The sequence below is a fragment of the Plutella xylostella genome, chromosome 8, assembly GCF_932276165.1.
Source record: "Plutella xylostella chromosome 8, ilPluXylo3.1, whole genome shotgun sequence".
NCBI lineage: Eukaryota > Metazoa > Arthropoda > Insecta > Lepidoptera > Plutellidae > Plutella > Plutella xylostella.
Window position 1 is genome coordinate 9,125,836 of NC_063988.1, and position 24,187 is coordinate 9,150,022.

Consider the following 24,187-nt stretch of genomic DNA (forward strand, 5'->3'; position numbering starts at 1 on the left):
ATACTTAATAAACAAAATAAAATCATCAGCTAATACTTTATTGAGAAACAGAGACCCCTTAAATGTTATCATCAGTCTGTAATTGCTAACGTAGCCTCTCAGATATTCATACAGCCCAAAACTCATTAGTTTTTTTACTTTTATAACTATGTTTGTTTCGATAATGCTTTTTTCACTGTTGAAAATATGACAGTTTAATATGACTCTGACTTTCATCTAATCTAACAGCCATCACTAGTTTTTATCTGTGATTTTGTCATTGTCGATGGTCGTCGTCTCGCTGTCGCTGTTGTTTGTTGGTGTTTTGTGCTTTGTAAATTATTGGTTTTCATCGAAGTTTTACAAGCTTTCTACATGTAGTGTGTTTAATAGTTAGTATTTTATTATTTTGTTTTCCTGAAAGTTCCCTTGTGTATTGTAGGTAAGATAATTGTTATTAATAATTTAAAATTCTCAACGCTGCATAACAATGACATACTTTGTAAATTTACTTAATGTAAACATACTATAAGCTATTATAACACTGTATAATAAATATAAAAGATTTCAGCATCCCGCCCATTAATCTGATTTCAAAAAAATACCAACTTTGCCAATTGCACCATAAACCATGTTTAGCATCTGTCCAAGGTCTCTGAATCATGCATTTGCTTACTAACTTGAGGTATAATAAAATAACAATGTGTCGTATAAATGCATTCATTCTTTGATGTGAGTCATAGCAAAACAGCAATGCACCAACAATATAATTTTTTCAGTCAAAATTTTAAATGTAAATTAACATCAAAGCTTACTGAGATTGCAATGTTTTTAATATCAAACTACATGGTAAAAGAGTGTTGTGAGAGGTTAAAAGCAACTATGTTTAAGGTTTGCTCATATGTGGACTCAAAACAATACAAGACATGTTACTCTACTTTGCAAATAACACAAACTTTACAAATTAATGAGTGTGGTCTGAACCTAACGATAAAGAATAATGGATTATTTCCTACTGTTGGAGTTTGGCCTTATGCATACAATGAATATTGTGGTGAAGTGTGTATGTAACCTACGTATCTTAGTGTGTGTATTACTCATAGCCTAAGCTCTATGTCTACCCTTATTTGGACACTTAATAAACGTCACTCGTAGAATTCGGTTGTTTCACTGATATCCTAAAGGGCCCCACTTCATGGCGACCCTGCCGAAAGTAAAATATAAAAATAAAGTCAAAAGTGAACTAAAGTGAATTTTACGTAAACTCTTCGGACTTTAACCATGGGGAAGACAATGTCCAAGGAGGAAATTATCATCGCACAAAATGCAGCTGGCGGAGAAAATAGTGCGTCAATCGAACAAATTAAACTACACTTAAGTGCCATGACCATCATATTCACGGTCATCATGTGCGTGTTGCTGCTTGCTGGATGCTACTTTCTGCTGAAAATGTACAAAAAATGCCACGTCCAATGGATCCAGAGAGAGATGAACGCTCATGCTATGCAGCATTGGGCCCCCCCGCGCCGTCGTGACGAGAAAATGGAAGTGTAAAAGTGTTAGTGAAATGCGTTTATAAAAAGTGGAAATTAAAAAATAAACTAGACTTTATTACGCGACAATTAAAATCGGCTATAATCAGTGCTCGAACTCATCCGAACATAATACGCCGCGACGTATAAGGAAAGTTTACGAATTCCGGAGCTCGCCCGACGCTCGACATGTCTTGTATGGACGAGGACAATTCTAGTAAATTGTGTCTTAACTGCTAATTATGTTATGTTTATGCCTTAATATTTAATTCATTTAATATGTTACAAAGGTTATGGAAGATTTAAAGGTATACTATGAGAAATTAGTGGATATACGAAAATATTTAATTAAAAAAGGTCAAAGTAGGTACAAAGGTAATGTGATTGAAAATAAATTAGGAGAATCGAGACAAATAATATTAGAGTGTGAAACTATTTTAAAGAGGCTTGAAAAACAATTAAAATCTAATGATTTTATTCTAGTTACTAGAACCTATGATAAGATTAATTCTTTATTTCAGGAAATATTAAACTTATGTAATTTTACAGATAAATCTACCAAAATGGATTTTGACATTAAAACGGCGTGTAGTTTGTTGCCAGTTATGGATGGTTCAGAGAGTACCACAAAGCGGTTAGTAGACGGAGTCGAGATGTATGCTGACATGCTGGACGACAGTGGCAGGCCTGTGTCACTCCGCGCGTGGGCGGCGCTGGCGCCAGCCTGGCGCCTGCCGCTTCGAGTGGGCAAATCTAGTCGGCTGCCGCAAGCGGAAGACGATACACGCGCGCGCGAATTATGAATAGAAAAATGGACATAAAAAGAAAAAAAGCAGCAAAAAGATACTGTGCCGTATTTAATTGCTTAAATACGGATCGTGATCCAAATTTAATTTTTTTTACATTACCAAAAGATGCTGACAGGTAAAACTAATCTAACCCCCTTATTCATAGAGAAGTTACAAGACGTTTTAACTAATAAACTGTTTTGTCCCTCTCTGTCAAAGAACAATTTGTTCCGTGTCGGAGAGGGACAAAACAGTTTATTAGTTAAAACGTTTTGTAACTTTTCTATGAATAAGGGGGTAAGTATTTTATTGATTTCTTCTACGTTCCTTATTTGAAATGAAATTAATCCGAACTACAAACCCTTTTTTTCTCCATGTTGAACAAAGTCTATTCCAATATTTTTTTCGTTAAATTATTAAATTTACAGACACAACTACCTTCAAAATGTATTAATGAATCGATTATAAAATGTGCGCTGAGTGGGATTAGTGCTTAACGAAACTAACACGTTCTGTATCATAATATAAATTATATCCATAATATAAATTATAACGAAAAAAAACATGTTTTCACAAAATTAAATGTTTTAGGTACTTAGATTCATACATATTTTATGTACTTCAAAATATCTTAACTATGAAATTGTCATTGTTTTTACTGGTTATTTCCAATAGAAAAAAAGTTTGGAATAGCTTTGTATTCTAAATTCAAATTATTTTGTTTTAATATCATGACATTCTTTTTATAAACTCAGTCCGTTGCTTAGTAAACGTTGTAGTCTGTGGTGCTGAGGCAACCCTAAGGTGGCTTCTTTTTCAATGCGTATAACCACGTATAACTTATTATGCACCGTAGTCCAGTGAAATAAGGCGCATATTCCCTCAAAATTAAATTGGTAGGTAAGTAAATAAAAACGTGTGCGGCTGGAGCGCGATCTAAATTAGATCTTATTGCTTATGGGATGGAGTCATATTTCTTTGATAGCCATTGCGAAGATGGACTTCTGTACCTGGTACTAGTTATTATTCTGTGACAGTGGTAAGCTCTTACTAATTACCTTTGTGTTAAAAAGTAGACTATCCGAAAATGCGAAGTTGCGTTTAAATTCAAATTATACATCTGTGAAAGAACTGATAAAGGATTTAAAACATCGTCTTTTTACACAAAAATCATTCACTGCTATTCAGACTCAGTTGCTAAGAACTAAACAAGGTTCTAAGTCTATTGAAGAGTATGGCTCGGAGTTGGAGAAACTTTTCACGGACTTGACTATTACACAAGCCGAAGGTGACACTACAAAATACGCTTTTCTTAAACCATTGAATGAGAAGCAGGCCATTAAACAGTTTTCGGATGGACTACGAAATCCCAGGCTCAGTACAATAATAACTGCGAGGAACTACGCGAACTTAGCTGATGCTATCCAAGCTGCAAAAGAGGAGGAAATGACTTCGTCGTCTTCAATAAATACAGGTGAGGTTATGCAGTTTGCGAGGTCTACAGGCTACTACAATCGTGGACGCGGGCGAGGCGGAAGTGTTAGTAGAGGTCAAGGTCAAGGTCGTGGCCGTGGTTTTCGGACGTTCTACAACAATAATAGGTACAATAATTCTCACCGCCCTGATTATAACAGTAACGGTTATGGGTCATTTAATAAACCGAATTTCAATGAACGATTTCAAAGAGGGAATAATTATCGTGGACGTTTTCAGCGTCCTCAAAATATTTATCACGTGAATGGAAATGAAGAAGAACCCAGTCAATCAACTGAAGAAAATCAATCGACAAATAATTTTTTTCGTGCCTAATTATGTACTTAGTTGTTTTGGTAATGGTAAATTTGTACAATTTTCGCTAAATTCAAATAATTATTTTTGGCTTTTAGATACCGGTGCATCTTTATCTGTTATAAAATTTGAAGCTTTACCAATTTCTATTCCAATTCATTTTGAAGAAGTGGTAGTAAACGGTGTTGGTGGACAAATTATTTCAAAAGGATACGTTAATTTGAGATTGAATTATGAATCAAACAAAAGTTTTATTCACAAATTTTATGTTTTCGAGAATTTACCTATCAAAGCGGATGGCATATTGGGATTAGATTTCCTTACAAAATTTGAATGTAATATTGATTTGGACAATAACAACTTGATTTTAAAACATGAATTCGAACCACCGAGCGAAATTAAAATATTTGATGAACCACACTATCAGAACAATACTTTAAAAATCCCACCCCGTAGTGAATCAATACATTTCATTAAATTAAAAACAAAACTGAAAGATGATAGTGTTATAATAGCAGATGAACTAAAAGAAGATGTTTTCTTAGCTAGTTCAATAATAAGCCCAGGAAAATATACCATTCCAGTTAAAATACTAAATGTAAGTGACAATGAAATATCTTTACCTGCGTTTGAACCAAACATTTACTCATTATCAGATTATGAAATATGCCAATTTACTAAAACTAAATCAAAGGTAAACAGAGCTGAACAATTAAAAAATCTTTTAAAACTTGAACATTTAAATAATGAAGAACGTAATTCGATAGAATCAATCTGTAATAAATACTCTGACATTTTCTATGTACCAGGAGATACATTAACAACTACCAATGTATGTGAACAGAAAATTACTTTAAAACCCAATTCTACTCCAGTATATACTAAACCTTACAGACTACCTCAATCCTTAAAACCAGAAATTAAAAAACAGATACAAGATATGATTAAAAACGATATAATTGAAGAAGCACAGAGCGAGTGGTCTAGTCCTATTTTGCTGGTACCCAAAAAAAGTAATAACAATGATAAAAAGTGGCGTTTGGTAATTGATTTCAGAAAGCTCAATGAAAAAATTGTTGATGATAAATACCCACTACCCAATATCACAGAAATTCTAGATTCATTGACAGGGGCAGTATATTTCACTCATCTTGATCTTTATCAAGGTTATTATCAAGTAAATTTGAATAAAGACAGTAGACCACTAACAGCTTTTACTACAGACACCGGACAGTATCAATTAAAGCGTATGCCACAAGGATTAAAGACAAGTCCAAATTTTTTCAGTAAAGTTATATCTATTTCTATGTCAGGATTGAATTTTGAGAAATGTTTCGTCTACCTAGATGATCTTATAGTATTTGGGAGGAATCTAGACTCTCATAATAAAAACCTAATAGATGTGTTCGAACGATTAAGAAAAGTTAATTTTAAATTAAGTCCCGAAAAATGTCAATTTATGAAAAAAGAAATTCTATACCTAGGCCATGTGGTAACTAAAGATGGTGTACTGCCAGACCCCGAAAAAGTTGCTATTTTACAAAAATACCCAAGACCCCAAAATACCGATGAAGTTAGAAGATTCACAGCTTTTTGCAATTATTATAGGAAATTTATTAAATCTTTTTCAGAAATAACCGTTCCATTAAATCAATTGTGTAGAAAAAATGTACCATTCATTTGGACGAACGAGTGTGAATCAGCATTTCAGTATTTAAAAAAGTGTTTGACTACTCCACCAATATTGCAGTACCCAAATTTTGATGCCGACAATGAATTCATAATTCAAACCGATGCATCTGGCATTGCTGTAGGCGCAGTTTTGTGCAATAATGATTTAAAACCTGTAGCTTACGCAAGTAGACCATTAAACAAAGCCGAACGCCAATACCCAACTGTTGAAAAAGAGTTAGTTGCCATCGTTTGGGCTATTAAATATTTTAAACCATATATTTTTGGAAGAGAATTTACTATTTTGACTGACCACAAGCCCTTGGTATACTTGTTTGGCATGAAAGACCCGTCTACTCGTTTGATGAAATTTCGACTTTTGTTAGAGGAGTTTAATTTTAAAGTTGTATACATTAAAGGTAATGAAAATGTAGTAGCAGACGCTTTGTCAAGAATAGTTGTGACATCTGATGAATTAAAAAGAATGAATGAACAATTTGTGAATGTGATGACGAGAGGACAGAAAAAGAGACTAGAACAACAGTTAATAGAAAGTAAAAAGTCAGGAGAAAATTCAGGAGATATAGATTTGCCTACTGACAAGTGGCCTGATCAACCACGAGTCGTAGACATACTTAAGAAACCGTATGATTCAGTAGAGATGATTTTTATGAAAGAAGAAGAATTACAAAAGTTAAGAAATAAAAATGAAATAAGAGAAGAGTATGAATGTTTTTCAATAATTGAGAAAAAGGGAGCTCTTTGTATCAATCTTAATTTCAAGGCATGTTTCTCACGAGCTGAGTTTGTGCAAAAATTAAGTTGGTATTGTGAACAAGTCGACATTAAAGAAATATGCATAGTAAAAACTAAAGATAATGTAGAATTTGTTAAAGATTTATGTAATGAAATAAAATTAAGAGAAAAGTGGTCCGGACCACGAATTTGCATTCTTAGAGGTGTTACGAGTATAACACAAGAAAATGAGAGGAACTTTATTCTTAATGATTACCATTTACTCCCAACAAGTGGACATGCAGGAGTGAGGAGAATGGTTAATAACATAAAACGACGATACTATTGGCCAAACATTGATAAAGACGTTCAGGAATATGTAAAGAAATGTTCGAAATGCCAGTTAATGAAGCATTCTCAACATACAAAACAACCAATGGAAATGACTAGCACAGCCAGTTCGGCTTTTGAAAAGATATTTTTAGATTTAGTGGGCCCGTTAGATAAGGATATAGATGATAACTGTTATATTTTAAGTATTCAGTGCGAATTAAGTAAATTTGTACTTGCTTATCCACTTAAAAATAAGGAAACGGTAACGGTTGCTAGGACTTTCGTAAACAATTTCATTTTAATCTTTGGTATTCCGAAAATCATAGCCACCGACAGAGGAACAGAGTTCGTGTCATCTACAATGAATGAGGTAAGTAACCTACTTGGTATTCAAAAACTTACATCCACTTCATACCATCACCAATCAATTGGAGCACTCGAAAACGCACACAAACATCTCGGCTCATTTTTGAGAATTCAGTGTGAGAAGCACCATGACTCTTGGAGCTATTGGCTACCTTATTGGTGTTTTGGTTTTAACAACACTGTCCATACTGCAACAAAATATACGCCATACGAACTTGTTTTCGGAAAACCTAGTAATATTCCTAGTAGAGTTATAGATGATAATAATACTGTATCGCCTTTATATAACCATGATGATTATGCATTAAATCTTAAGTACCGTCTTCAAACAGCATGTAAAGACGCTCGAAATAATTTAGTTTTAAGTAAAGAAAAACAAAAACAATATTATGATAAGACAACAAATCCAATAGAATATGAAAAAGACTCATTAATTCTGGTTAAAAATGAAACAGGTAGAAAACTACATCCATTGTATGAAGGTCCATATATTGTAATAGAAGATTTGGGTTGTAATGTAAAGATTCAAAAGAACAATAAATATGAAATAGTACACAAAAATAGAACAAAAATGTTTAACTCATAATTAATTTTAAGAATAATCATTATGTAATCATTTAGATTTAAAAAAAAAAGTAATCATGTAACCTATAATATACTTTTTTTTTTTTTCTTTCACCCCCGGAGGTGAAGTGTGTATGTAACCTACGTATCTTAGTGTGTGTATTACTCATAGCCTAAGCTCTATGTCTACCCTTATTTGGACACTTAATAAACGTCACTCGTAGAATTCGGTTGTTTCACTGATATCCTAAAGGGCCCCACTTCAGTGGCCTCACTGCCTTCCTAATCCTATGACTGCCTTTACCAGATTCATTCATTCTGTTTCATTCATTTAGTCAATAAAATTGTAAAACAAACTTATAAAAATCTCTGTTTCTAGGATCAGAAGAGCAATCAAAATGGCATCAACTACAATGATAGAGACAGTCACCATCACCCGACCACTGAAGGTATGTAAATATGTAGATAATACCAGATAATTAATTCCTAACCCATCACAATATTCACAGTCACTGTTTATAGAATCAATTCTAGCTAGAGACATGTATGTAGAGTCAGCAACTTTAAGACAGTAATGGCAACTACTACTTGCTTCTCATATTTTTGTCTTCTTATCATGCTGGTGATCAACACAAGAGTTGAACTATGGTCAGTCACCAGATCAACAAGGGTGTGCCAAATGTAAGGAACAGGTGAATTATCACTAGAAGAGGTTCTTTACTTGCATATGTAAGGCTTATCTGTTAATGGACAACATTTCATTTTCTTTACCCTATATTTTTATTAGCTATTCGGAAAGATTATAGAAAATTAGTAGACCCGTATTTTTTTATTTTGTATATACATTAATTTTTGCATGTTATTTTTAACTTTAAAGTTAACTATTTTAAAACCGGAAGTGAAGTCACATATTAGGCTCAATTTTTATTTTTGTCTATTGCCTGAGTCTCGAAAAAAAACATAAATGACACTGACAAGTGACATTTAAACTTTGTTTACATGCCAACCAACAAATGGGTCATTTTCAAATGACATTGATATTTCTGATGATGGAAAGTAGGTATGTACTTATCATGTAAAAAAATAAGCAGAAGCAGTTTTTCAGCTGTGTAGGCGGTGGCATCCTCTGGGACATATTATATAGAGGTCATCTGTTAATAATAAATAAAAAAATAGTCAGAAAGTGTCAGAACAGAATTAATGAAAATGACCCAAATAAACAACAACGTCACGATAAAACGTCAAATTCAATCAAAAATGAAAGTGACAGTTACTTTGTTTTTAAATCTATAGGCTTTGATCATCAAAATGCATCGCACCTGATGCATGACGTCATCAGCACTTTTTTACTATTTTATGATTTTCTCGAAAATGATACATCCAAAAAATACAAAAACATTTTTTTTGTGTCCTTTAGAGCTAAATCTCGAAATGGTTTTCGATTTATAGCAGCTTTAGTTTTTTGAAATGTTGTCCATTGATAAATCACAGTTACATAACAGTGTAAATGCTCAAGCATCTATCTACTGTCCACCTGCTTAGGTACATCTTACACACCTCACTTCCCATTTAATTATGTAATACTATTGGCTGTAGTAGGTACTTATAGGTACTTATTATAATACTTCCCCATCCATTTACGTAACACCAGCGACCGTAAACCAGGCGGAAGATTAGGGAAGGGTTGGTATTTCTACATTTCCCTTGATCCAATTTAAAAGGCCTTCACGCGTACAACGATTGCGAAGCCGCACAAGTCGGGAAGCCCAGTATTAGATTAGCGCGTGTGTCGGTGGTCAGTGAGTGAGAAAGTCGCGAGGTATGGGGACGCGGAATCTGACGGCGAGCTACCTGTGGCAGCCGGGCGAGCTGGCGCGCCGCGTGCTGGGCGAGCGGCCCGCGCCCGTGCCGCCCACGCGCGAGCTGTGGCCGCCGCCGCCGCTCAGCATCAGCACGCTGCACGTCGCCTACTTGCACGACCAGCCGCCGCCGCGCCGCGCCGCCTCGCTGCCGCCGCCGACCACGGGCCGCTGCACCGTCGGCACCAACACCGACCCGCCGCCCACGCTGCTGGCGCGCCTCACCGCCTTCGTGCGCCGCCCGCCGCCCGCCCTGCCCGTCATCACCCCACACGCGCCCCCCCCGCCCGAGCGCGAGCCGCACCCCGCGCGCCGCGCGCTCGCCAGCGTCAAGAAAGCCCTCTCTGGCGCCAAGTACCGCGTCGCACCCGACTCCGAGCCAGTTGACAGCCCCAAGATTGTCTACGATATACCGAAGCCGGGCAACCGCATGTCGACGACGTTCGGCGCGCGGCCGCGGCGCTGGCGCGGGGCGGCGCGGCGCCTGGCCGCGTGCCTGCGCCCGCGCGCCCCGCCCCCCGACCCCGCGCCGCGCCTGCAGGTCACGCAGGTGTGACCACCAACAGACTCTTTACACCTACTATTGTACATAATTCGATTTGTGAACCAAGTGTATTCCGCTATGTAAGCTTACGCCGTAGGCAGTGCATGATAATGTTGTCAAGTTTTTACAACTCAGGTAGCGACTCAATCTAGAAACGCTAAGCGACAATGTTCGTGTTTGTCTTGCAGTAGGATCGAAGTTTAAGTAGCGTTTTGGCTAATAAATGTGTTTCGGTAATCTGTGTTTTGTTGGGGCTGGGGCGGGCCAGGGCGGGCGGGGCGCGGGGGCGGGCGGCCTGGGCGGCAGTCCCGCGTCACGCGCCGCGCCGCCGCCCGCCCGCGCGCTTCGAGTGCACACATCCCTCCCTCCCTTATAAACCAACCCTGCAAACTGTAAAGTATTCCCCTTACAATCACGCATAATCTACAGTAATCGCACATCAGTTGACGTGTTTTGTTTTGTTGTGTATCACAAGATAATTTAAAACGAATTAGGGGTGATTTTGCCGTGAGACACGGGACCGGCGCAACCTCGATGCGCAAATCTCGAAAAATATCCGAAAATTATTATGAGAAAAGTGTAACTACAGTTTAGTGCTGGTCATAATGTTCGACACGATTAAGCGACGTCCTTTGTTAGAATAAGTGTAACAAATATACTCATACAATTTATGTTTGGCAAGGTATTCAGCTTATAGGAAACAAACACAAAATTTGGTTTTGACTACCAATAAAATAATGACATTGTAGGGAGATGTAAAGTCTATATGATTGCCTTACCTTAGGTAGGTAGAGGTAGATATAACAGATAACAAATCCCTATAATTTCTTACTATTATTAAGCATAGATAGGTGGACACTATAGTGTTCCAGTAACCACCCCATCATCAGGCCGTGTCAACTGGACACAACAAAGGACGCATTACTCTCATTACCCGTGATTGTGTTCAGCTATCGGCCGCATGCCTCGAGACGTTGTTATCAAGACAATGTGCTCGTTTCATCGATTCACTGTGGCAGGGTGGGCTGTGTGGTAGATAGAACACGTGACGATTCAGTGGTAACGAAATAATGTTTCAGTATTACATTACAAGTGGTCATTACAAAATACTAAGTTGTATTACCACTAAAACGTATAATACGTATTTGACATAACGTATTTGATATCAGTTACCTATTTAATTAGGTATCTCAAATATAATTTTACCATGCGTTTATTAATGTGCACCACAATCGCTTCACGACAACCATAGTATAATAACCCACTTAGCTCTTAAATGTTGCAAGCTAAAGTGTGAACTGGCAAGTGGGCCGGCCATATATGCCGAAGAACCGATGATCGGTAGGGTTAGTAAACCTCTTCTCTAGTGAAGACGACGAACTGGCAAATGTACGTAGTATGGGGCGCCCTGGACCGTAGATCTTAGACAGGTAACTGGTATTGGTGGCTGGCTGTTTAGCGTATCCTGAGGATTAGGTGTCTTGTTGGTCGTCACGAGCTGCCTTCGTCCAGCAGTGGATTACGGGTTGATGGTGAGGCAATCGTGACCTAAGAACCTGCCTTCGGTTATCGGTCCAGCGGACTGGAGTACGTCCCACGCTATGTCTGTGATCGTGGACACAGTTACACCCGAGTAATAGTGTACGCTAACTACTCCAACGGTTATCGCCCCTTAGTTATAAGAGGACCACTTTCACTTCAGCTTGCAGATTTTAAGCCATATCGGTCGGTACCATACCTGACTTCTTTGAGGAAGGTATTATTTCTACCTACCTCATTTCTGATGCGATCCGTCAGAAAAACTCTAACATTGCCTTGTTCATAGCGCGCTGTGAGGGATTCCTACGTGTTGACCTAAAACTCATTTTCCATTACCAAATAAACTTTGATGTTGCAAAAAACTATATCATCTTCAGTCAAAACAACTTTTGTTTTATCAAAGGAAGGTAAAATTACCGTCATTTATTTTAAACGAGGGCGGCCGATGCGGGGAAACATTTTAAAATTCAAGACACCATTTTGGCAACTCCAAGTGACACAGTGTCCTGTCCTGCATAAATTACTGTACCGCTCGTTTTTATTTATTATTTTGCTGGTTATAAAAGCGCCACGAAATAGATTAGGAACATTAATCTAAGTACTTGGAAGTGTCTGGAATGTTGTGTCTTGTTAATGAGTTGATAATATATTTATTTGCCTTTCTTTACATTTTTAAATTACAAACATCTACGTATTATAGGTAAAGGTAGGTGTGAAAAATTAAACATAGCATCCTACGCTGTAAAGTTTACTAGACTTGACAAGAGTGACATTTACAAGGCATAGGCAAGGCACTCAATCAACTCAATGTGATCTCTACAATATTAGATAGGAGGAGCAATTCAGAGTTTCAGACGCCTCTTCAAACACTCGCGCTTTCATCGTATAAGCGTACATTGGCTTGGAAGCATATTTAATATGTCTCCTTTAATATCGCTATCACGATGTAGGAAAGTAACATTTAAAGCCCGCACATACACATAAAAATCCATATGATTCGCTAGATATGTAGGTACATGTCATGGCCTCTTGTGTACCTTTGGGAGATAATATTCCTTTGATAATAAAACGTCCTTACCATATAATACAATAAAATGTATGTCCCTAAAAGACGGAGGAAAAACTTCTACCATGCGCATAAAACATTGGCACAATGTGCTACATTTACAGAGACCTCTAGTAAATAAGTAAATAGACTACTCTCTCCATTTGACACCTTATTTTCCTCCGTCGAGGGTTTGGATGCGACAGTTGGACTGTTCACCTTATCTCTGGTGCGATGGCTTCATTTGATTGTGAATCAATTCTTCGGCACACGCTCTTACAGCAATGAAAATAGTGTACATTTTGCAAAGAGTTTAGACCAACTTTTAGGCGTGCTGCTAAGGGACCTGGGTCTTGACTTTCATTGGTCCTACATTGTGTGGTTCTATGTCCTATGCGGCTGACCCATTTTGTTATCTGCACTAACTTTCTGGTGCAGTAAGATACTGTGGTTCCAGTAGATACATTTTTAAGCGAAAGATGGTGCTCATGCCTCTTGCCAATGGTGAATTCACGAATTTTATTTCGATATCTCGAATGTGAAAGTTATATATTTGAGTACACACATAAAAAATACTGTGTGTTGTTTGAATGTACTACGTAGCTACGGTGTACAATGAAATCATAACGGTGACTTTTTATATCATCAAATCTTCGGGCTCTTGTCATAATAATATATTGTAGGTTGATTCGAAAAAAAATACCACTTTCTCATTCACGTGAAAAAATCATGGGCTCTTCAACCGATGGATCTACAACCATATGCATACTGGAAAGGCTTCAGGAAAGAGTCTGTCATTCATTAATGATCATGATTCCAGCTGTCCTTAGCCAGATTTGTTTATATATTAACTTATCGGATCGTATATCTTCAGCCAGTAAAATAACAACAGGAAATCGATAGAAATCATAACAAATTTATCCAAAAAAACAAATAGTGAAAGGAAAGAGAGCTTTATTTGTTATTGCTATAACTTGAATAATGGATATCCGTTGCCTTCTGGTATCCAATATCGATATCTGGCTACATCCGGCAAACCTCGCTCCGGAAAAATACATTCCTCCTCCACTCTCTATTCTACCGAAAAGTAATTCAATCACAAAGAAATACGTTGTAGCTCACGAGAGATTTGCCAAACTTTGTCATCGGGGGACGGAACTTGTCTCCCGCGTGGCTCTATATTAGGTTTTTTGCGACGCAAAATGGTGAAACTAGCGATATTGCTGAAGTTTTTTCATAGCGGGTTCCGGTAACATATTTTTGTGTAGAGATGGAGTAATTTTGTCCGGCGCTCCCCCCGCACGCACCAGCCCCTCTGACCTACATCGCTCACGTGGCAGCACCTCTATACACCGCCATAACATGCTAACGTCAATCAACCCTTATGAGCCCGTTTGACCACGACTTCTAATCTCAGCGGCTTTAATATCGCCTCATTAGAACCACGGGGGAAATTCTTTGACGGCGCGGCCGTGTGACCTGATTTTCGCTTCCTGTTTACCCCTTTTAATAGCGTGTTTTGAATAAATATCACCTTAAGCCCTACCTAGAGTAGTAGCTTTTATAAAGGCGTTCTCTTCCTAAACGAGTTCATTTCTATTGCATTTCTCTCGCGAGACGACTTGCAGACTCCCCGTTGGGTTTTGTTTGACGTCATCAATCAACGTTCAATCCGAAGCCACTTACTTGGCCACAGTTGGCGTTGTTTTCCCACTGCTTGCCCCCGACTCGCAGACGACACTGACAGTGATGTATTACACTTTTATCCGCGTCTCTTTTCTTGTAGGTCAAGAATCAAGCTAACGATTCCAACTAGAATAATATAGACAATACTATTGCTCTACATAGTTCAATGTTTACCAAACATTTAATGTATTACCATAAGAAAACTTTAAACATTGTTTAACAAGTGTTTAAAAGGAAGTTTGACATCTGTTAAATACTGTCTAACTTTTTTTTGTAACGTTCCTTACCTTTTAAGTTAATCTAGCTACACACAACCATTCCCAAAACCCCAAAACCCCAGCCAGTGAGTGCAGTGTCAGTGCCTCCCATGCCTCAGTGCTCCAGTGTTGCCGTGATGCGTTAACCCGCATGCCGGCGCGCGCCAGCCCGGGGGCGCCCCCGCTGCGCGCCCCCGCGCCCGTGTTGCCGCCCCCGCCGCAGTTCGCCACTGACGAAGAGATGCCGGCCAATCAGATCGCTCAGGTGCACGACGCTTCTGCTGTTTGAACTGTCCGCAGATTTAACCAAATAGGACTTGTACAATACAACTTGCTTATACCCTTGTTACACTAAGTGAGTAGACTGGCGAGACAGTATCCTCGGCCGAGCACTTGGTCAATTCATTGGTCGAGAACGAGGATCGGCTGAGGATACTGTCTCGCCATTCAACTCGATAGGTGTAATCAGAATATAAGGGCCCACATTGGTGTTTTGCGTAGTAGCACCGTCGTCGCTGCCATATATCTTTTATGACTATTCCTTTGGGACGACGCAACGCATATATGGGGCCTCACCCTTACTTGGTTTGATCGCCCTGAAGGGAATTCCGAGAACGTTCTCGCTAAGTTTTTATTAAAACAATAGTCGATTCATCGGCCATCGATCGAGTCACGTTGTTGTAATGTAAGAAGTTGCGGTTGCGGCTGAATTGAATAATGTAACCGGGATCGGGTGCCGGCAATAGACAATGTTTGCGAAATATGGGCGGGTGGAAATTGATCAGTGAACTACACGAATGTCAAAGCTGAGGAAAATTATGTAAAATATATTTGCGACTAGCTGTTCCCGCGAGCTTCGCTTCGCCTTAAACAGTTTTCCCGTGGGAATTCTGGGATAAAAAGTAGCCTATGTTCTTTCTCAGGGTCTAGACCATATGTATACCAAATTTCATTCAAATCCGTTCAGTAGTTTTGTGGTGAAATAGTAACAGAGAGACAGACACAATTACTTTCGCATTTATAATATTAGTTAGCATTATTTTTCATAATGTTTCCATGACCTAGGTTTTGTTTATAAGACTTATAACTTATTAGCTATAAGGACTAGAACTAGAACCATTGACTAGCTAACTATAAGTGTGTAAGTGTATATATTCAGTATGTCAGGCCTATGTATGTTGGGATTGTCGGATATATTTGTGTCGAACCTGCCTTTGGCTCCATAACTGATAAACTTATATCTGTATATTTTGCATGACCTAGATCGAATATTGATTTAGCATTCATTGAGAAAAGCGTTCATTGAATGGTGCAGTTATTATCACATCACCGTCTCTTTGGATTCGCTGCATCTAAGATTTAATTTCACATCTTTTGTATTTATTATATCAGAAGATATTTTTTTCTATCAATCTAAAATTGACACTTGTATCATAATTATAATATAACAAAATATACATATTGTGCTTACTAGACACAATAGTTTATTTTACATTATTTATTTACATTAATTATACTTACATAAGTCCAAAGCTGTGAATAACGTAGTTAGCATCAAACAATCAAATTCTATTTACAACAACTTTCCTCAGAGAAACTCGATTTAGCAGTCACTGTGGGAAAAAAGCTTACAAGAGAGAGAGATCCCGAGCATTGTTAATGTAGTAAAGAAGTTAGCGAATTGTCGAGTCAGTCTGAGACGACAAATCAGTTACCACGACCGGGCGAAGTGTACGACATAATCTTACGGATGTACTGCCTATTCACGGCTTCAGAAAACGATAGTGAATTGGCAGTAGATGCTACTACATCTGATCGGGCTTAGTCGGGTAAGCGCCCGCTTCTCACGCCAGAGACATGTACGAATGTATTCTTGGAATTTAAGTATTATGTTTGCTCGTAAGGTGAAGGAAAACATCGTGAGGACACCTACCCGGAGTCGACCAACGTGGGCGGGTACTTAGGTACACCCCCACTAGGATAGAATAGCAACTCATCAACGATCAAGCGTTGAGTTGCGAGCAGAAACCATAATATCTCCAATGCACTACAAACTCACTATCTCGCTTTAAAATCGCTGAGTTTCTCTGAGTATGACAACATTGAACAAGATTATCACTCCACTTAATTTACATTTTAAAGACGCGGCGATACCCTCGCCACTAGCTAATTCTTTAAGTAAGTCGTAATTAGGTACTCGGCGAAGTTTATTTTCTGTTCTCTCCCAAAATGTAATTACTCCTGTTTCAAAAACAATGAATGATTCATTAGGAGCTTCTCCTTTTTTAAATGAAGACGAATGAATTTGACCCAATTATTTAGGCCTCATTGATGTCACTCGGGATTTTTGCCGAAGCTAACTGTGCGGAAGTTCCATCTGAAATCTTTTCTCTGTCCTATAATTGGAGGAATGGGGAAAGCAGAAATCACATTCTGCCAACTAAGAATTCCCGGGAATCTCCGGATATTGGATTCCTATCGAAAATTGCAGCTCGAATTTTTGATAAAGAATTACTGTTGCGAGAGAAGAATCTTGATTTTTCTTTAACCCGTACGGAAACGAGAAATTAAATTTTATCTATCTTTCTTTATGTTAGTATTTACAATGTGTGTAATCAAATATTATTAATACTTTCGGTCATTTTAACTGTTACAGCTAGATATTAATATTAGGTATTTACGAACATAATAAATATAGGAAAATACAATTTGGATATCGGTTGAAATTAGAACACTTGGTACCTTCTGTTTTTTGTTTAAGTAACCATTTGGTTTATTTATGTTTGCCAAAGAGTAAAATAATGACCGGGTTTGGGATGGCACGGCACAAAGCAAATTGAAATGAAAAACCCCGAAAATATTCGCCGCATTTCGGAGGCAGATTGCTCCGTCGTTATATGAAAACGGAAATTGGATTCGCGGCTTCCCTTTATATGCTTTAAATTCCGGACTCACTTATCGACTATTGCTACTAAAAAGAATTTCACAAAACTCTTCCAGAAGGAATTTATATAAACATTCTGGAGCATGTATTCGTATGATGATTTCTTTGGCCTCTTTACAAATAGGCAAGTCAAATAAACCCCTTTTGTTTAAACAGCTCCCGCTCACACTTCGGGTGCCTAAATGACCGGAAGGGCCCGCGCCCGCTCGCGACCGCTTAGTGAAATATAATGAACCGAATCCCTCTTGATGACAGCCGTTTCCTGTTGATCCGAACAAATTGATTGTCCCGACAATAATGGCCGAGTCGTGATTATGCTTATTTGATTAAAAAGTACCCGGATTTATCCATTCATCATTCCCCTTTCGCTTTTTGTTTCATAGACGTCCAACTAAAGGGTTAACTGCGTCAGACGCAGACGCCATTTAAATAAAACGGCGAGAGTTATCGGCCAGGTCGGTGCGGACGGAAGTCTTTATCGCATAATTTTAAAGTTGGTCGGGGAAGTGTCGCGGCGGCAGACACCCTCGTCTGGAGGGGCGGAGAGTCTTGCGAACAGCTGATGGGGGCGCGCGGGGCGCAGATCGATCGCCGCCCCCGCGCCGCCGCCCCGGCCCCGACTACTTTCTCGCGTTTCTTTCCCTCGGAGAAACCCCGTCTGGTATTGTTTTGATTCGCACACTCTCCCCGCGCGTGATGGACTCCGCACACACGCGCCGCTTTGTCTCTGCCGGAGACGGAATGCTTCGCTAAACACAACATGTCTTACACATTTTTCCTTTGAAATTGTGTCGTGATGTATGAACGTCTTTCCGCTCTTTTTCCAAGCCCTTTTTACTTTATCCTGTAGGTTTGTAGACGCATATAAGACCTAACTGTGGAACTATTAGATAGTACATTTACATATATGATAGCTACGAGTAATGCATGCTGACTAATGAGTGTTCCATTTGAAGCAAAACACATACTTAACAGGTGTTAATGTTTAAGTTTCGTTGTATGTTTGCTTAGTATGAACTTTTGTCAGCTGAAAAGCTGTGTATTTTCAGTTGGAAATAATATTGTTGTCTGTTTTGTTCAAAAGGGTTAACATTTTCAATTTATGTTTAATCGATATCCGAATGACCTACCCCAACTTAAAGTCAACAGTTGCTGTTATTTATTCATGTATTTCTTTTCCCCTGGGGAAAGTTCTAGGAGAGTGAAGTCTTTTGTCGTAGCCTCTCTAACACTGCCATTTAATATTGCTTCTTTATCAGCAAGTAAGTAGGTATGTGTTTGACGAAATACGAAGTTTCGAAGTTTACGGCGAGGTCAACACATTTAAAGGACACCTCAGTGACGTCGCAGTTCTGGCCCTTAGCAGTAGTCTTCATTAGCTCAGCAGCGCTCCAACACTTCCTATTCCTCAATGAACAAGCCACCCAATATTTGTCTCTGTTCCATCCCTGGGTTTCTATCCCAATATTTAGTCTGACCAGCCACCCCTATCACCAACAACAAACCACCCAATGCAAAGCAAGCGCTACGACCTGAAACTGACCATCCATCCCTATTCCAGGTGATAGCCCTAATATGCGGGCTTCTCGTCGTGATCCTGATGGTGCTGGGGCTGGCGTCGGCCGACTGGCTGATGGCGGCGGGCTGGCGGCAGGGGCTGTTCATGCACTGCGTGGACGTGGACGCGCCCGCGCCGCTGCCCTTCGACATCGTGGCGCAGCCGGGCTGCTATGCGGCGCGCCCGGCGCCCTATATCAAGTGAGTAGCACGTTACTGGATTCTTCTGGTATTCAGGTGTTTTAAACATGTTTGGGAGTTACCGGAGACCTACCAACAGCTAGCTTGGCTAGTAGCAAAGTGCGCATCGATATTGTGGCGCAGCCGGGCTGCTATGCGGCGCGCCCGGCGCCCTATATCAAGTGAGTGGCTAGTGGGGTTTTATAGCGCAACGATGGGTATCACAGTTTTTTTGTAACCGTCTTCCAAATCGAGTCCTCCCAGAGGAGCGAGTGAGGTTTTATAGCGATGTTGGTGTGGGCAGAGTTAGGAACCAGCGTTCGTTTAGCTCAGCAGGAAATCTATATAGTCCTATTTGAAGAATCTGGTACAAGTCATGCAGAAGATTTATTATATTGAAGCAGAATATGTGATAGAGTGTGGAGTGAGTGAGGGTATCACAGAAGATATAGGGAATCAGTGCGTGACAAGAAGATAACGCTATGAAGAAGAGTTGCTATTAATAATATTGTGCAATTTGTGACGCGATTTTTGGCTCACTTGTGTATCGTTACATATCGTCGATCGAATCGAATATTTAACCTTTTTTTCCCCTCCCCCAGGGCGGCGGCGGGGCTGTGCGTGGCGACGCTGTTCGCGGACGTGTGCGGCGCGCTGCTGACGGGGCTGGGCCTGCGCGCCGCCGACCACCGCGCCAAGTTCCGCTACTACCGGTTCGCGGTGCTCGCCATGTCGCTGGCGCGTGAGTACCTGCCACTAGTTGTGTATGATACAGGGTGTTCTGATGGACCGAAATGAGCGTTACAGAGCAGGAAAAAGTAACGTGTTGACAGTCCTACGATTACTACGTGATATCATGAGTCTGTTCGATATGTTTATTATAAATTTCGAGACGAGGATAAGGCAGCCATCGACACTTAAGTCGAGATGAAGATAAAGAAAGACCCCCCCTTCATGAAAAAGCCCGGCTCATACGACTGTGGCTTTTTCATGATAAAAAATCGGTTGTGGTCTTCGGCTTTCATCAACCATCCGCTATCTGATTTATAACGGAATAAAAAGCTACGTCAAAGGTTATTCGTTCTTTACCACAAATTATAATAGCATAACCAACTAGCGTAGATTAAATGCATCTTGCACTGTTTTATGGACTCCACATGAATAACTACAATATTTATACTTATCAATTTTAACTTTCTCATATAATGCAGCGGATGCCCTTTTTCCAAATAATGAATAAAAACTATATCCAAATACACTTTAAAATACTAAAATGTACCATTTTGTTTTACAGTGATGTGCATTTTAATAGCACTGGTGATATACCCGGTCTGTTTTGCTGCTGAGCTGAATCTCGGTAAGTTTAATTGACATAATAACTGTAAAATATCTTAGTTATGTAAAAACAGATATGTAGTAGTCAGTAGGATATTATGTAAATTTTACTACAAGTTAGTTACACGTAACATGTTAGTTGTAGAATAACGTGTGGGGAAGAACAAGACTCCCTTGGATTTTCCTATAAGTTAGTGTTTATACAGTCCCGGATATGACATAGTTATAAACCACCATACCTTTCCGACTTACATGAAAGCATTGTGAAAATGGGGACATGAGCATAGCGCTTATATCTTATGTTGGGATGTTTGTAAACGCATTGTGCGAACTACTGTTTTTTCATACAGCATAGTGTATTGTTTATTGTTTTGTTTTCATTCCAATTCCAATGTGATACAGAACTAATTAACATCGTTATGCACTCAGTAATTTGTGATAAAATTTGCTCTCATTGCCCTTTCGATATGCTCTCTTTTTATAACTATCTGGGTCAAGACATTTGCGTCGTATTTGTGTGTTTGTGTAAAAATACAAACATAAGTTAATTGTTTATAAGTTTTACGAGTGACCTACTATTCTTTACAGTACTGGTTATGGTTAAAGCCATTTAAATGCATTAAGTATACTTTCCCGAAGTTATTGGTGAGATATTATCGTCGCACTTGGAATTTATACTATAGCTAGATCGTCAGAGAGATAGGCATTGTGTTTTTTTTCTATAGGAATAATATGCCAGTTATCAAATTTCAGTGTATGGATAACTGAAATATTCTGAATTTTACTTAATTTTTAGAATCTGTTTAAAATGAATTCTAACACGCATTCTCATCCAAATGATGATAAAAGCGTCAATTCAATATATTTTAGGCGGATTTCACCAACAAACTTTAAATTTTAAGGGATACGTTGGTAAGACCTATTCCTACAATGGTTTTCATCACACACGAACTTTCCCTATCTACTACATAATATACCTAACAATGAAGTTAGGTAATAATCTTGACGTTAAACCTAGTTAGAGGCCTTTGGGCAGCTTGAAAACATCTTACAGTCGGGTTACCCACTTACCAGACAACGCTCTCATCTCAGCATAAGCTTGCTTGTGTTGGGGTTCACCAACCCGCACTAGGCCTGCGTGGTGGACTAGGCCTAAACCCTTCCTTCATTGGAAGGAGACCCGTGCCCCAGCAGTGGGGACGTGATGGGTCGTGATGTATGATGTATAATTATAATAATCTGGTTGGATCGCAGGCAACCGGTCGGTGTGGGAGTTCGGCTGGGCGTACGGCGTGGGCTGGGGCGCCGCCATCTTCCTGTTCGGAGCCGTGGTGCTGCTGCTGTGCGACAAGGAGACCGAGGAGCTCTACTATAAGGAACGAAAAGTCAGTACACTACTGTTTTATATATAGATTTAGTAGCTTCAGAGGTGCTATTTGTTCTGTCAGGATGCTGATAGCTTATTCTTCCTTTTTTACTAATCTACTGTGGATGTTATATCTGGAAATGGAAATACATGTTTAATTATAAAAAAATTAGTAATATTCTTCATAATTCAGTAACCTTTTATGATCTAACAAGCGACTATGGAAAAAAATTAGTAATATTCTTCATAATTCAGTAACCTTTTATGATCTAACAAGCGACTATGGAAAAAAGTTATAGCTACTAATAAAGCTGACTGACAAACTCTAGGGTTTGTCACCTGACCAAAGACTAGCGAGTCATATTAGAGTCAGCTACTCACTGTGATCACTCGAGGGGGCTCCTTCCGTGCACCCGATTTTTTATTGGCTGCATGAGATCATAAAATATAGCTACAAGTTTTGCAAAAACTGAATAGTAAGTTGAGAGGGGGTGACTCAGCTAGTAAACGACTTGGGTCACATCCTTATTTCACCACTTTTGCAACAACCCGTATATCTGCAGTTCCAAAATTTTTATAACCCCCTTTTATTCCCCAGGTGGTGACGGCGTCCCCCCCGCAGCGCCCCTAGGGCCGCGGGCGCCTGCCCGACCTGGTCCCGTGAGGGCCGCGCCGCCCCGCGCGAGCCGCCGCGCGCTCGCTGGATCTAGCCCGCTAGCGTACCTCAACACCGCACCGCTACAGAGTGGGGTTAGAGTGTATTTAGTGTGAGTTGGGGTGGAGGTGGATGTGGTTGGGTTGTCGGAGAAGTGGTAGAAATATGTATGTCGAAAATGCTAAGGCGGTTAAAGTTTTTAAGGGCTTGTGCACAAGACTAAGGATAACTTGCACCAAACATATAAGCGTATATAAATCTATTGCTGTCTTGCTCCGAAATTAAACTGTCAAAACAAGCGAACAATACATTTAAATACGCTTAAATTTTTGGTGCAGTTCACCCTAAGAATTGGCGTGATGCTACCTTATAATACCTACGCGCGACATCACGCTCTCCTCTGACACCTAGGAGACAGCAATAAGATGTGACGTGCATTGCAGTGTTGAATTGTGTTCAAGCCCTTACACAGTTCTTCGGACAGATGTTTGCGACTTGGCTCACCATGTCAGGCAAATATTGTGCCATATTTATAACCGTAAACACGATTTGTTCAACCACTTGTGACAACTACAACTATGTTTGGCGACACCTCAACTGACGAATACTTACACTTTAACTTCACACATGTGCGTCTGATGTGGATGTGTTAGACGCAGGTTGGATGCTGATGGCCGACTCACGCCCCATCATCCGTGCTGAAACCCCACTGTTATTCAGGTGTTATATTCAGATACTCGAGTCAATTATTGTTTCTACTGGCCACAGAGTTGGTCGAACGGAGTTTAGTACATTCTGAAATTTTATGAATCTGAATATAATTTTACAATCAACATTTTTGCAGCTGTCTATCTAAAATAGTAATGAGTATAATGTCAGAAAAGGTAATTACTCTAGGAACAACGTTTATGTTGTTCACGAACCACAATCTTACACATATACGCAAAAATGTTGTTTGTTACTCAAATCAGTTGCGACACTTGGTCAAGCATAAATGTTTATGGGATATTTTCCATTACAGATCAAGTGTGCCAATTGATATGAGCCTGATAAGAAGTCATTACATTCTTAAGTAAAATGGACTTCTAACACTAGGTAGAAGTGGGCTACAGTGCGAAAGCGTGACGTATACCAACTATCATAGTAAATATGAATGCTCACCATGTAGTAATTCTTGCACTGTTACATAAACGTCACATTATTTTATAATTTAATTACTTATGTGTTATTTTAACATTAATTTTAAATCCTAAAAGTAAATTCTATAAGATCAATAAAGATCTTATATAATGGGTAGCTAGGTGGGATAAGAGAAGGAAACCTTTTGGCAATGTTCGTAAGGTTTAGATATCTTTGTGATTAACATAATTTTGTGATTATATCCATAAACTTACGGTGGGTGAGTGAGATTGCCTTTATTGGGGCTATATTTTTTATTATATTTTTTTTGTATCATAGCTTTAA

General features: G+C 39.2%; 1 protein-coding gene across 4 annotated transcripts; it reads left to right on the top strand.

Annotated features, from left to right (window-relative positions):
- The first annotated feature begins 241 nt into the window (after positions 1 to 241).
- Positions 242 to 22,886, top strand: LOC105386695 (transmembrane protein 47). Of its 4 annotated transcripts, none has more exons than XM_048622499.1 (7): positions 242 to 417; positions 8,136 to 8,205; positions 19,192 to 19,388; positions 19,970 to 20,109; positions 20,662 to 20,724; positions 21,957 to 22,087; positions 22,667 to 22,878. In XM_048622499.1, exons 2-7 carry the CDS (start codon positions 8,155 to 8,157, stop codon positions 22,697 to 22,699), a joined length of 615 nt encoding a protein of 204 aa, XP_048478456.1. In that variant the 5' UTR covers positions 242 to 417; positions 8,136 to 8,154; the 3' UTR covers positions 22,700 to 22,878. The 4 variants fall into 4 exon arrangements, with proteins under 4 accessions (XP_048478456.1, XP_037971068.1, XP_048478457.1 ...); XM_038115140.2 differs by having other exon boundaries at positions 243 to 421; XM_048622500.1 differs by lacking the exons at positions 242 to 417; positions 8,136 to 8,205 and adding an exon at positions 9,277 to 10,165 and having other exon boundaries at positions 22,667 to 22,886.
- Positions 22,887 to 24,187: the final 1,301 nt, after the last annotated feature.